The sequence below is a fragment of the Platalea leucorodia genome (assembly GCF_965183815.1).
Source record: "Platalea leucorodia genome assembly, chromosome: 2".
Classification (NCBI taxonomy): domain Eukaryota; kingdom Metazoa; phylum Chordata; class Aves; order Pelecaniformes; family Threskiornithidae; genus Platalea; species Platalea leucorodia.
In genome coordinates this window covers 66,717,249-66,731,966 of record NC_138824.1, presented here as the reverse complement: position 1 = coordinate 66,731,966, position 14,718 = coordinate 66,717,249, and the positions used below count along the sequence as shown (strand labels likewise).

General features: G+C 41.7%; 1 protein-coding gene across 1 annotated transcript; it reads right to left on the bottom strand.

Annotated features, from left to right (window-relative positions):
- Positions 1-1,690: 1,690 nt before the first annotated feature.
- On the bottom strand, positions 1,691-11,184 carry CFAP97D2 (CFAP97 domain containing 2; the record flags this gene model as incomplete). The annotated part of the gene is made up of 5 exons (XM_082336156.1): positions 1,691-1,780; positions 2,872-3,064; positions 4,942-5,060; positions 7,540-7,620; positions 11,092-11,184. The coding sequence occupies 5 exons, from the start codon at positions 11,182-11,184 to the stop codon at positions 1,691-1,693; spliced, it is 576 nt and encodes a 191-aa protein (XP_082192282.1).
- Between the last annotated feature and the right edge of the window lie 3,534 nt (positions 11,185-14,718).

Below are 14,718 nucleotides of genomic sequence, written 5' to 3'. Positions count from 1 at the left end.
TAATACACATCATTGTCTTTTGAAGATGTGTAATTAAAAAACAAGTAATACAGAATATGCGTTTCGGAACAGAAGCGTCTGTCCCCTGAACTGTAGATCAATGATGGTCCGAGAGAGTGGTAGATTATAACATGCGGAGAGCCGATGGGTCACGTGGTGCTGTTTCTCCTTGTTTCAAGCTGCTAAATCCCATTAAAAAGGAAGCTAGAAATAAATTGTATGTATTTTCAATATTTTCGCTCTGTGAATGCAGTTGCTGTGACTGACACAAAAATTGGATAAAATCACGAGTAAGGAAGGAGCTGTCGCTGTGCTGGGAGGGCGCTGGTCCACCAGGCGCTCTCCCTTGCTTGTAGCAAGTGGCTCAGAGGCTTCAGAGGCTCTCTGAAGCCCTTCCAAAACCCTCGCTCTGAAGTATTTACTGTCGGCCAGCTGGGTCCTCACTGGGGAGACCTTGGATACCAAGATGAAAATTGTCATGTGCAAAAAAAGCCCAAATCTTAATCAGATCAATTAGTTATGCTACAGTTGCTCGCTTACAGTCCTTTTCCCAGTTAGGCTCCTTCTTTGCTAGCTGTTGTGAACTCTGAGGAGTTTTGTTGGTAATTGTAACGGAAATGACTTTTATGCCATTTTGCTTTATGCTTTTTTCACTATACTGAAGACACGGTGTCTTTAATATCTACACTCTTACAGAATACTTAAACCCCTAGTATCCTAAACTATATGAGTCCTTCCACCTGATTCTCCCAGGCACCCCAGCTCCTTCTGGATTTCTGCTTACATTTTTTGCTGAGTTTAGCTGTGTAGTTGAAAAGGTTACCACCCTCACAAGTCCAGACTTTTCCAATGCTGGAAGTTATCACCTGCATAGGAACAGCAGTATTTTAACTTAAACCATGGAAATCAAAGTATGCTGATGCACAGGGTCGCAATCACAAAATGGGCTTGCAACCCCCTGTTCTGCTGGTCCACCATGCCAGGAAGGGAGTGACTTCCAGAATAAAAGCAAAGCAGAAGGCTGAGGACAGCAAAATTTCCAAATCCCGTAGTTATCCAAGAGGGAGTAAGAGCCCTTTGCTACTTCCTAAATTGCTTTCACAGGAGACTACTGGAATAACGCTATTTCTGGAACTCTGTCTTATTCTAGTTGTTCTTTCCCTTTCCGTGGTGGACATGTTCTCTTTCTTTTTCCTTCATCTTACTCTTCACACCTTCTGCTTTCAGTTGCTTTTCTCTTTTTTTGTCTTGTTTAGATGTTTTCTTTTTAAATTGCTCTTCCTGCCAGAAAAGAGAGAAATCAATATAAATGTATGTAAAATAAAGAACCTGTCACTGCCTTGATTCTGGAGACTGGAAAAAAGTGGTTTCTAGCGACTACTTCTTACAGGTGTTCTAGTACCTATTAATTATGGAGCACAGACTTAACGGTCCATGTGGGGAAGGTTGCAGGATGTATTTAGTTCTCTGTGAGAATTTGTTTATGCATTTATAAAAAATCTGCCAAAATCAAAATTTGGTGAACATATACATACCTGAAAAATATCTTACAGCCATAATTTTGGTACTTTGTGATTATGGAGCACCTGGCTTTACAACCTTACTATTTTTAATGTAATTCTTTGGTTTGTAATGATACTTCCACTGTAATTAAAGCTGCCTAATATTTTCCATTGTAGAAGCCTCTCTTTTAGTCGCTTGTTTCTCTGTCGAGTCTTAACTGTTTGGGTTGAAGCTTTCTATACCTGCTTTCTGCCTCAGACTGAGTAGTTTTGGAAATCTTTATTAAAAATGATATAGCTGTATTCAAGAATGGTTGCCGGACAGAAGCTGGTGAGAGGTTCTCTTTCTTATTTACAATGCCACAATTTTTATTGCTTTTTCTTTTGAGTGCTTTGCCTCTCCTGAGCAAATCCTCTGGAATTAGAACTGGGACCAAAGCTTTGGCAAGAGGATAGTCCTGGCATAAAACACATACTACTTACTGTCCTCTGAAGACTCAGATAGGTTGGGATGAGCCACACCTTTGAAAATCTTTTTATGTATGTTCAGAAATTACAGACTTCAGAAAGATTGATTTCAGTGGCCTCAAACTAGAGGTAATGGGTAAGGTAGAGAACATAGGGGCTGAGCCACACCCATATATATTGAATCAGACTGGCATGACGGAGGACATACCTCCCAAATAAAGACACACGACCATGGAGGCCCAGCAGTCCAAGGTGATAGGGAGGATGGGTAAAGGCAGAGCTGATGGCAGCTCCCTGCCTGGTGGGCAGTGCTGCAGCTTCCCTCTGGGTTGTCTGGGAGGAAACTCAGGAGCTTGTGAGTTGGCGGGCTCAAAGCCAGGGAGTTTGGACATGGAAAGATTAAAGACAGTCCATTTTCTTTCTCTGGGAAAGCTTGCTAATACCTCATATAGCTGTTTTGTTGTTGTGTTCTTTACCTCTGTTACTAATGAAAAGAAGCAGCTGGTTACTTTGCACAGAATGGCCAGTGTAGGGTTTGGAGCCCTCAATGCATATGCCCGCTTGGTCACCTTAAACGTTGCTGCAATGTTTGGCTGTTTCTCTCAGGGAACTGATAAGCATTGCTTCTTTTTTTTTTTTTTTAATTATTTTTAGATTTATTTCTCTTTGTGGTGGGCAGTGTGACTGTAGAAACTACAGCACTTGCAAATCACCTAATAAAGTCTGAAGAGTGCTCTGGGATTCATTTGATAAGAGTGGCTGTATAAAGGAACGGCTGTTAATTGTGTGGCTGGCTGCCACGTGCAGTTAATCCCCAGCGCAAAAGCGCAGCGAAATGCGCTCTACGGGCAGTTCCAATCTAGAAATAACCGGGAAGGAAAGAACAGAAGCTCAGGGCTACCTTTCGGCTCTGTGATTTACACCACCCACGAGGATATCTCGCAATGTTGGCCATGTATTTTTCAGCTCGTTGCCAATCCTCGTGCCATCGCTGAACTTGATACTGAGGCTGGGACTTTGTAATTCTATCCAGAATGGCACGGTTCTCCTGGTTCACTCTCCGCAGCTCCTGCTTTCGTTTTTCTCCGCTTAAACTAGAGAGGAAAACCATATAAGCAGAATCAAACTTCTTCACGCTTGTTCATGTTCCCACGCCTGGGAACCCAGAATGTGAAATATCCGTCAATCTTGTGTCAGGGGAAAGTTTGCCTAAGGTTGCATACCTCTCCTACAGGGACTTGCTCCTCCTTGATCTACATTAACCAGCCCTTGCAACCCAATCCTTTTGTCCTTCTTAAGAGGATAGTCTTTGTTCAGTATCTTCCAACTGCAGCCCTGCCTCTATGGAGGTTTGCTACGTTTTACAAGAGGAAAAATGCTAGTTTTGTCTTGGGTTAATGCCAACCCTCCGCTCTTGGAAGTGCTGTAGTGCACTACTGTAGGTGGGGGCATGGCTGGTGTCTGAGGTGTTTAACAATCAATTTCAGTGACTTTGGTTTATACGTTTATTTTGTGTACAAACCTGATGAACCAAGTTGGGAAGCATGAAGATAACGGAGATAAGCGTACTGCCTCAAATGCCTTGGAAACTTTCTGTGAGTTCTTAGACTGTAATTTCCCAGGCAGCTGAGCTGATCTTGTAGCAGTCTCCTGCCACCAAAAAAGGAAGGACTTGCTCTTTTACTTTCCCTGCTCATCTCCCCACTGCTCCCAGCTGTGTGGTCTTTTCCACCCCTTGCACCAGCCCTGTAATTCATCACTTTGCAGAAAGTGGCAGAAAAACTCTCCAGGTTTGTTTGGTTTTGTTGGGTTAGTTTTCTGCTGCTGTCTCAAGTTTAATTAACTAATGGAGAGGTTTGATGAAAACCAGAGTTGATCCAAAGAAAACAAGAGTTTGCCACTTGAATCAAGAACAGAGAGAAGGAATGAAAAGGGGCAGGGTTCTCTGCTCCTTCCATGATTTGTGGAATCACACCTTCAGCAACGGAGTTAACCGATGCTTGTTAAAGCCTGCACTGATCTGGGTATTATTCACTAGAGACAAGCCATAAGTGCTATGATGTGGATTTGCGAGATGTGGACACGACCAACTCTGTTTCAGATAATTTCTATCTTCCCAAGAAACTGTGCAAATGTCAGGATATTCGTGACAGCGATGTGTAGTGAGTTCTACCTAGGTCACTTGCACCTGAGCTGCGTTTTGCTGTCTGGAGACACTTTAGGGCCTGATGAGCAGTCAGTCTGTCATGAAGTAGTCTGTCTGTAAATGAATCACAGTAGGTAACAACCACCACCTGAGTTACACAAAACATTCTCTTCACTTCAAAAGCCTGTCCCTGCTGTTGACTGGTTTGCTGTGCCCTACTCGGGGCGTGAATTTCCTCCTGAATCAAAAATACTTGAGGTGCTTCTCTCTAGTGATAAATCCTCAAGGCATATTTTGCTTGGTCTCCTTTGGGCAGTAAATTATATTTTCACTTCTGCCTGCTTCCTGCTCCACTTTTCTTTTTAATTTTAATTCTATTTTTTGCTCTGTCTTTATTTCATCTCTAAGCTTTGGATCTCCCTCTTTCCGGTGGTGTCGGTAGGAACAACTGGCAAAGTCAGCAGCAATGACTCACTTAGCAGGCGCAACAGCTTTGCTGAGACATACTAGGTTTGCTTCATTTATTTCCTTAAAGTAGGGCAATGTTGTCCCTCTCTTTTCTCTCTTTTTTTTTTTTTTTCATTCCCTCAGTTATTAAACTGAAAAACTAATTTAAAGCCATCTTCTCTTCAACAGAGGGTAGGACGAAAATGACCTCGCATTGGATTTCATGTGACAGGGCAAGCAAATGGCTTTCTGAAGTGTTGATTATACCTTAGGCTGCCTTTTAAAATGCATGTCCTCACAGAGCAGTTTATCCTTAGCTATGTTTGTCACTGGGAAGGTAACTTGATAACTACATAGAAATCGTGCTGCTGATGTTACCTTTTGGCCTTATAGTCATTTTTGTTGTCGATTTCTCCCTTTGTTCTCATGATGCAGGATATCTTCTCCAGCAGCAAACGGTTGTCTCTTTTGATGGCGGAAAGTCGGTCTTCCTCCAACTTTGTGTACAGAAGGGATAAAGAAATGCTTCTGTTTTTACAAGGCAAGAGCAAGCAGCAGTGATGTATCATGGATACCTAACAGGGTGTTCACCATTGCCGTCCCTTTCTCCACACAGAGTGTGACAGACACTGATCAGGTAAAACTCTGTGCTAGCGTTGAGAGAACCCTTTGTTTCACCATTTTAGTGGTGATGCAGGGAGAGAAAGCCCTTTGCAATGCTGTGAATTTGGCCCTGAAACACTTTCCTGCAACCACAGCAGCAGCCTGCATGATTAGCAAATGCATTTCATTAGTGTAAGTGCAATTTCTATAAGTATTTGTCAATGTATTTTCCAGGATCATTATTATCTTTTGTGTCTCTAGCAGCCTTCATAGACTCTCGTCAAAACCTAGGATTGTGATGGACACTGTACAAACACATGATGGGACTTATCCAGACTCCTCTGAAGTCAATGGGAGCCTTTCCGTTATCTTTGGTGGGCTTTGGATCAAATGGTAATTTTTCCATTGACTTCAGCGAGATTTGGATGAGGTCCAGTTGCAGGCCTTTTTTGTCCTGGCGGGGCTGCAGGCTAGTGTAAGAAGAGAAGCAGCAACTGGGTGTGACAAACAAATGGAGAGAGATGTATGAGGCAGTATGAGCTAGTTCTGTTCATCCTTAGCGTGATTTTAAGCCTCTTTCTTTAACTTCAGTTTTAAAATGGAAGATTACTAACAATCTCTGAAATTAACTGTATAATGAGCAAAACACCTTAGTGTCAAAAGTGGGATGAAAATTGAAGGAGTCCAGTGGAGGCAGGAGAATCCCTTTGGATATCCTGGGGCATTGTCTAATTTGTAAAAAATGTTACCATATTGTTATTCGAAGAACACAAATCCATGCTAAAAGTGTGTTTGTGGGTATTAGGAAGAAATGGGGGAGAGGTGAAGAGAAAAACTTATTTTCAAAGTTATCTGTATCCCAAGAATGCCTTTCCCAGCAGGGCTGAGTTGGAGGAAACCAGAGAAAGGCTGGATGGGGGAAAGCAGGGAAAGCACTCTTTTTCATAGCTGGACCTCAACATCTCATTCTCAAAAGCCTCTCAGAACAGAATCAATGAAGGAATAGTCTTGTTGTGAGCATACTAATTCACTCTTCTCCTTCCCCCGCCCTTTTTTTTCCCCATATTTGATTCTAGGTGCTCCAAAGATATTGCATGCCCTGTATAAAATGAATAGGAAATCCTGCTCATCCAGCTCTGATAGTTTTGGGTGGCTCACGTTAGAGTAGCAAGTTACTGTAGGGAATCTAGTGCACCTGCCTTCTTTGCTGGGGTTTATAACCAAAGCGGGTCAGATGCTGGTCACACTGTAGTGTGAAGGCACCTAAAACTGGTGCTTTAAGTAATCCCATCAGGCTCTGAATAACCTTGAGGAGAATGATTGTAAAGAAGAACTGGTTAATAGAAGATTGCAGCATTAGAGGGTTTTTTCTTTCTTTCTGTAGCAGTTTGGAAAGGAGGGGGATGAGAAAGAGAGTAGGACCACAGTCTCACTTCCAGGTATCAGGACCTGTAGTTCAAAGGAACATGCCCAAGAGCAGTGGGTTCCTGTTGGTGTTTTTTTGTTAACGTGGGGGGGTTATGCAATGTTTCATTTGCAAAGGAACTTTATCAGTGTTATTTTTACAGTAACAGGAAAAAATTAACAGCAGCAATTGAATCCACATCCTACTATAGCATATGACTTTATGCATGGAGGAGAAATGAATTGTTTTGCTAGTGAAATGATTTTAACGTGCCTGGGGATTACTATGTCGCACAGTGAGATGATAAACAATTTTAAGGAAATTAATTCTGAAGTCCTTACATGGGCCACGCTCCCATTGCCTGAGGGGCACTGTGTTGGAAATTAAGTCTTTGACAGGGTTTAGCTGCACATATTTTCTACTGTGCTCACGTTTGGGTTTTTTTAATTGTTGTTGTTTCCTTTTAGTGAGCCGAGTTAATTAGGTAACAATTTATTTTCCACTCTCATCTTTTAATAAAAATTTGCCTCTTGGGAGCAGTAAGATTTTGAAGGATAACTGCCAGTCAAGGCTACCCATTGTTATTTCTTGTGCTTTGAATATGTTAACATCCTATTATTCAGTTCATTGCTCTGTGTGTATCTTGATGATTGTGCTGTTCTTGTTATTTGTGATTTTTTTTCATCGTTGTGCAGAATTACCTTTTAGGAGGCTATTTGAACACTTTAGCACTTGTTAATCTGAAGCACTCTGATTTATTTCATCAATAACTGTAAAGATAAAATAAGTTCTTTAATGCTGCTGGGAGCGTGCTATTCATGGATCCTGATAGTCCTGTCGCAACAATCACTGCACTGAGGAAAAAAAAAGGCCCTGAAATTGTGACCATCTGGTAGTCTCTTTGTTTTCTTTGAGAGAAGACGTGAAGGTAAGCACGCTAGCGCTCAGGGAAATAGCCAATACTATACCTTCAGCTTCCCTAACTTCAGATGCAGGTGGCTGTATATTGCAGGGGCACTTGTGTCCACTAATGGTTTTGCTGCCTGAATCTGCAACAGAAATGAAATGTTTATCCATTTTTGTTGGAAATACCCTTGCGTATCATTATGGGAAATCTTTTAATTCTCGTGTTCTGTTTTGTTAGCCAGCAGTAGCACCATTAAGCATATGATTCATTAGATCAGCAAAGCCAGACTTGCCCAGAAGAAGAGTAGTTGGAAATGAAAATGTTAAAGGCAGTTGTTACGAAGTCTGCTGGAGACGCAAAGTGGTCTTTATGTTGGAGAAATGTAAAAATACATACAGTTTGGTTACAGTGGTGTTGATGTTATGATACAGGAAAGACTGTCTAAGAGAAGGCAGGCAGTTTTTATTAGGCATCCAGCAGAAATAAAAAGGCTGGTATAAGAAAGCCCTAGGTACTCCTAAGCTGTGCCAGCTCTTCCAAAGGGATGCACATTTAGGATGCTGCCAGAAAGAGGTAAGCAATACTGGAAAAGGACTTCTTGTGTTGAAAGTATTCCCAGGTCTCTTCTTATTAGCACTTCAGAATGATCATCAAAAGCAAACTGTGGATCTAATTATTCTAACACAGTTGGTAGTTCAGTGGCACAATAATATTTATCTCCATCCTGACCTAAATCGCCATGCAATATATGAGGAAGAAGAATAATCTGTGAGCTGTCTTGGACTGAAGAAACCCCGTGGAAGAAAAGCTGGTAGTGGGGAGTGGAGTGAGCCAGGGTTTAGAGGGGAGGCCGCTCTCTCTCAGACTGGGGTCCTGCAGGGAGTGAGACCAGAATGGTTAAAACAACAATACCATGATTTTTGTCATGGAATATATGTGATAAATGTTCTCCCTCTGTCATACCTCATACTCGAACCGTTCCATCTCAGGCAGACTCAGTGATATAGAAAGAAGAGAGAAATACTTGCTATTTAAAAAAAAGAGGCCGCCAAGTAAAAGCGGCAGGCACAGCACCAACACAAACCCCACGCAGCAGGGCATGACCAAAGCACTGCCTGAGTCCAGCAGAAGATTTCCACATCTCTTTCTGTAGCAGCTTTGTGATGAGCCGAGGACCAGGCTTCAATCCCTGTGATGGCAGACCTGTGAACCCCTGTGATGGCAGACCTGTCATACATACCACCAGGACAGGTTCCTTGCTTTTGTAACAGCGTGAATAATTTACAGCATTGACTGGGGCAATGTTTAGCAGTTCCTAGCTTTGTCTGAAATTTGCTTGAACTGCTTGGCTTCTTGTGAAAACGTTCAGCTGCTTTTTTGTGGCAGTCACCTCTGAGGAGGTGGGATCCCAGAAGGGGCTGACTGCTCTCAACTCCAGCTGATTTCAGGGGGAGATGAGAGCACTCATCTTAATCCTTTCTAGATCCCATCACATTAAGTAGCTGATCTTTACTGGATAGCAGAACTAAACTTCGTAAATCTCTGAGGGTCTCGGTGGTTTTGGCTTCTGCTGCTGCTATCTCCTCTGCTTCTTCATGCTATTAAGTTATTTTAAAAATAACTTTAAGAAGACATGCAGTTTGTAAAAGAGGGTTGTTATTGTATCAGTCAGTAGAAATTACTGGTGTGAAGAATAAAATGTGGTATTTATGCAAGCTCTGATTTTAATTTATAGATATGCAAACTGTTTCAAACTTGAACAAAAACACGTGGGTTTAGAAACTAACATTTCTTCTGTGGGATTTGTTTTCTGGAAAGTGTTATGATTAATTTCTCTTCTGTCCTTATATGCAAAACTGTAAAAGGTAAAACCTGGTATTTTTTAAGCCCACCCTAATCTCTGTTGTGGCACTTTCCAGAGCCATGGTGGTTTTGGAGCCGTTTTATATTTAATTCTATGCAGAATGTTGCAGAGAGGAGGTGTAACTCTGTGTGTCGTCCCCCCCACCCCCGCCCCCCCGTTCCTTTCTTCCATTAAGAAAATAAAATTATTCAGATGGAAGTATTTGCTCTTGTGTACATAGAAACAGGCTGTCATTTTTTTGTACCTTTTGCATCATGGAGAAAATGATAACTTATCCCTAACCATTGCCATCTTTTCAGTGGTGTTCTCCAAGAAGTGTACCTTTTTTGGTTTTTTTTTTTTGTACATTACCTTTTTTCCTTCCTTGCTTCCTATTTTTCCCCTTTCTCTCTTGCCCTGCTTTTTGGTGGTTTTTTGTTGTTGGTTTTTTTTTTTTTTTGTGAGCTCCTTCAATGCAAAGCCTGCACATCACCAAGCAGAGGCCCTTACGTTTTCTCAGAGCAATCCCTGTCTCTCTTGGCAGAGCAAAAGCCTGTGCCACAGGGGGCTGTGCCATTCAGGACACCCTGCCAAATTGCCCTGCTGCCTTCAGTTACCCCAGCCCGCAGGTACCGCTGCTCTGGTAGCTGGCGTTCACCGCAGCAAGCCTGAATTCATGCCAGTGGAAGGCACGGTGAAATTTCTGGGCAACTAGTGTGGGAATTCAGGAGCACGCCAGCATGACAACACAGGGACACTTGAAAAGGCTGCTTTTTGGCCATTGGAGACCTTGTTAGTCATTACTTGATCTAGGTGTGAACCCTGTAATAAGGAACAAAATTCTGTACCTTCTAAGCCATCCTTTGCCCAACGTGATAGTTACTCTTTCTCTTTGCTTGCACTCAGAAATTAACATTTGTGTTTAATCTAAGAGCAGTTGAGTCATGGGAAATGTTTTGTTCTCTATAAATACATTTCTTCACTATATATCATGATGATATCTAACCTCTGTTCTTGGCCTCTGAATGCCTTAACGCATGTATGAAGTGCTCTGTGCGCTGAACAAAGGAGAGTTCTGTATGCACAGCGGATGCCGAGAGTATTTCAGCTACACTAATATCAGTTCCCTGCTTTAAAAGAGACACTGCTTAAATAGCCATGCATACATACAATAGCAAGCCTCTTGAGGTTAATTCACACAGAAGGAAATTTATTTATTTATTTCAATATTGTCAATTTGGTTAGAAAAATATGTCAAATTCAATTCTCTACCTCATCTTTAACTTTTTTCCACCTGCAAGTCAAATTATGGGAACAATGGAAGGAAGGAAGGAAGGAAGATATTTTTATACAGTTAATGAAACAGACCCAGTCTGGAAATAATGAAGAATTATTTCTTCGTATTAAAGCTAATTATATTGTGATACAATCTTCCTAAGGCAGCAATACAGTTGAATCATCGCTGATGGTATTCACTACTCTACGGATTTTCAAGAGGGAGCGGTCCTGCATTACTACTGGTTTGGAGCAGATGACTGACCGAATCTTTTTCACTTCTAAATCTGGTGAACGTCATTATGATAACTCTAAATGGACACAAAAGCTATACCGATATTTGCTGGATATTCTTAAAATTTGTCTCTTGTAACTTATTGCTGATCAGTAGCTTTTATAACAGTATTAAGAATGAGTAGAGAGATGCTGTAGCCTTTTTGGGTAAGCTTATTCTTTCATGAAGGCCTCTGCTGTTTATCAAACAGTTGTACCTACCCTTTTCTTGTGTTCTTCATATTTTGCTTTGTCCCATTTTAGCTGAAGATATTTGTTGCTACATGGTAAAATTGGCTGGTAGGCTCGATGCATCTTGCACAAAATAAAGCATCTCTGAATCTGGGCTTTTTTAAAAAGAAAGTATGAGTAATATCAGCCTAAGCCTTCCCTAAAGCAAAGCCCTGGAGACTCGCGGAATGTTTGTAGCCGGTCACGTGGGGGTTGTCATAGCATTGCTGCTCAGAAAAAGAATGAATAGCTGGTGGTAGCATTTCGGACAATAGATTTAACAAATAGCAAACAAGAACTGAGTGTTATAGCAAAGCATTCCAAAGAGTATTTTATTCATATATAAAATAGATTACCAATTATACTTCACTAGCCAGACCTACCTCCTGCTGACGAAGGAAAGACAGTGGTGTAAGCTATTAATAACGCGTCGGATGCTACCGTAAAGATGCAAAGGACTGTATAATGGGCTGTATTTCCTGAGCCTTGAATTGAACAGCATGCCTCAGTAATGCTCCGAGCAAATCCACAGTGGGAGGTGTCATCTTTTGCATTGCAATATCTTGTTTAAAACATTTTTTTTCATTGATAAGTACGCACTTCTCAAAAGCCACAGCAAATGTGTTCACAAGGAAATAGTTCTGGTTTTTAATAGGCTTTTCACCTTTCTTTATCTGCATGCCATCTCATTGCTAATGACTTACGGAAAGCTCAAACAGACGTGCAAAAGCCAGTTATTTACAAAAAGTTGACCGCTGGTTCTCATGCAGGGCCATCCTGGCTTTCGTTCTTCATAGGCTACCTTCGGCAGGGAGATGAATGGGCAAAGATGTTTTCTCAGGCCCACCCAAAAATGGAAAAGGTGTTTCTGCTCATTCAAGCTCAGTTTGGCCTCCTCCAAAGCTGGGCTTGAGCTGACACAGTTCATTGATGTTTCCACCCTCGTGGTGCCGAGCACCCTGAAGCTGGGTCCAGCAGACTGCCGAAGGACTTTGCTTTTGGCTCATGCATTTTCTTGATAAGGCCCTTAGTTCCTAAGGAGAAGACTTGAATTACAACTTGAAGCTGTTACGGGTCTTTTAAAACATTATATAAATGTTAAAGGCACATTATATAAAAGCACTGGGAAGTAAGGAGGGAACCTATGGCTGACAGACCAAAATTCACTAACCAGAATGGGTCTGTGCAAGGATGAACCAGGGGATATTCCACTTGAGCACAAGGCTGTTCGTTCAGGTTGTTCTTACGCAGCGTCTCACATGGGTGCTGGGGAAGAGCGACACATCTATCGCACAACTACCCCACACAGGATCAGGGCCAGTGCTCCCTTGAATCTGTTTCTTGAGTAACTTTTGCATTTCAGTAGCGAAGAAAGGTCGGATATAGGGGTTTGTGATTTTTATTATAGTTGGCGTGAAATGGTGCTTAAACAACAGAAGCAGACATAAAATTAAAACCTTGATACATACTAATTTTGAGCTGTAAAGCAAACACCCTTATTTTCAGACAAATGATGGAAGGAATTGAAGAGTAGGTTTTTCCAGCTGCTTGGGTTCTTATTATTTTCCTGCTAATGTAACACGAAAATGTGGAGAATGTCAGTAAAAATAATAAAGAGTACAGGGTTGAAATGCATTTCTTCAAATACATATAAAATCGAACTGTGCACACAATACAATTATATTTTGCTCTTGAACAAGTAGAAATACTTAGGCCCTCATTTGCTTGGCAGGGTCTTGGCCTCAGTCTTTTAAATGCACATCATTACATGTGTAATGATCTGTGAGGGACAGATCCGAAGGGCACCATTATCAAAGGAATCTTTTCATTGATTTTGATGAAGCCCTTAAAATATAAGGAAAACAGCCTCTTACATTGATGGAACCATGGTCCACTAAGAAATTGAAATCACTTGGAATAATTTCCCAGCTGCTTCTCAGTTAAAGTTTGTGACAGAGGGGAAGTGGCTTTAAACTTCCTCTGTGGTTGCCTGTGCTCTTTTTGCCTTCAAAAGCTGTGGACCATATGCGCGTTCATTCTAAACTTTGGTTTGGGTGGGGTTGTGGTGGTGGTGGGTTTTGTTTTGTTCTGAGGTAAGGAAAGCAAAGCTTAACAGTTTCAAAATTGACTGTCTTAATGTCGAACTACCTAAGGCCCAGCAGGTCCTTTCTGTCAGAAGATGGTGCTGGAAGAGAGGAACAGCAGGTCCCACCTCTTTCTAATTTCAGAGTATAAACTTACAGCTACAACAGAGGATTCTTTAGACTAACATTTCACTGCTTAGTCAAAGCAGACTCGTGAAGTATCCTTAACAAACCAGAGGACTGGACTTACTACCTCTACATGATAAAACAGGTACTTGTGAAACATTTATTCTGTAGGTTACACAAGTTTATGAAGTGACAGCCATGGAAATTTCCATGTTTTGCGCAGAAGGACTAGCATATAATTTCTTGATAGCAAAAGCTACTTGCTGAAGAAGAACAGATGAGAAATAAGCAGATAATGAACATAAGTAGATTTTTGCAAAAAATGTATTTTCCAGTATATATCAAGACATGTATACATTCAGCTTGCACACAAAGCAGAGAGTGTTTTCTGCAGCGCAAAAGCAGGTGGTCAATACCAGCCTACTTTTTTACTGTGGCGACCCTGGAGTGTGCTGAGCTGCTTTTCTGAGATCTCATAGGTTCTCATAGGCTCTCATAGGTTTCTGGGTTTTTTTTTTTAATCTCTTTTTTTCTTTTGGTCTGATTTTTGAGCAAACCTGTTCATACAATATATGGGACTGTAAGCTCTGCAGTTGGTATTGCTGCTAGGAATTTGAATCTTGCGTTACTTCCCCCTTGAACTATGTTGCAAGGTTACTGAGTTGCTGCCCTTTCCTCTCCCACCATCTTGGCCAGAAGAAGAGCTCGGGCTGGCTCAGGAGCTGCCAGCTACAGCAGCTGCTTATGCTTATGGCCCAGTTACAGAATAAGTTAAAGAAGATGCTGCTTCTCCCGCTGCACTCCCAATATAGATCATGCTTTTGGAGGTACTGTTGCTCACTGTGACTGGAAGTGCCTTTTCCGCTGTTTGCTTTTGCTATGAATTTTGTGTATCTAGTAAGAAACTGTAAGAGGCAGAGCATACATTTTCTAAAGCTTTAAAGGTTTTCCATACGCGTGATGAGGAAAATAAGTCCTTATTTTTTTTTGCTGACAGCTTTCCTGGTTATTTTAAAGTCATGGCAATTCCTCACCTTATTCTATGAAGTGTTTGACGGACTTTGGGCACACGCATAGACTGAACGGCAGGATTGAAGTCACTTGTGGGTGTGCTTGAGGATCAGGCCCGGTCTCCTTTCATTCATTGCCTGTCCCTGGATGGGTATTTGGAGATGCTGAGAGAAGCCAATTTTTTTTTTTTTTGGTCGGTTCAGTATGTTACATGATAGGATCCAATGTGGTGACTTTGACCCTGCCAGCACACACCCTTATCATATAACTCACAAGCAAACCACACGATCGAGTAGCTGAAGAGTCCATCTGTAGTCAGGGGGATAAAAAAAGCAACTGGAAAACCTGCTGGGGTGAGCGGGACCTGCTCTGTCTGTGCACGCAGCATACCTAGCCG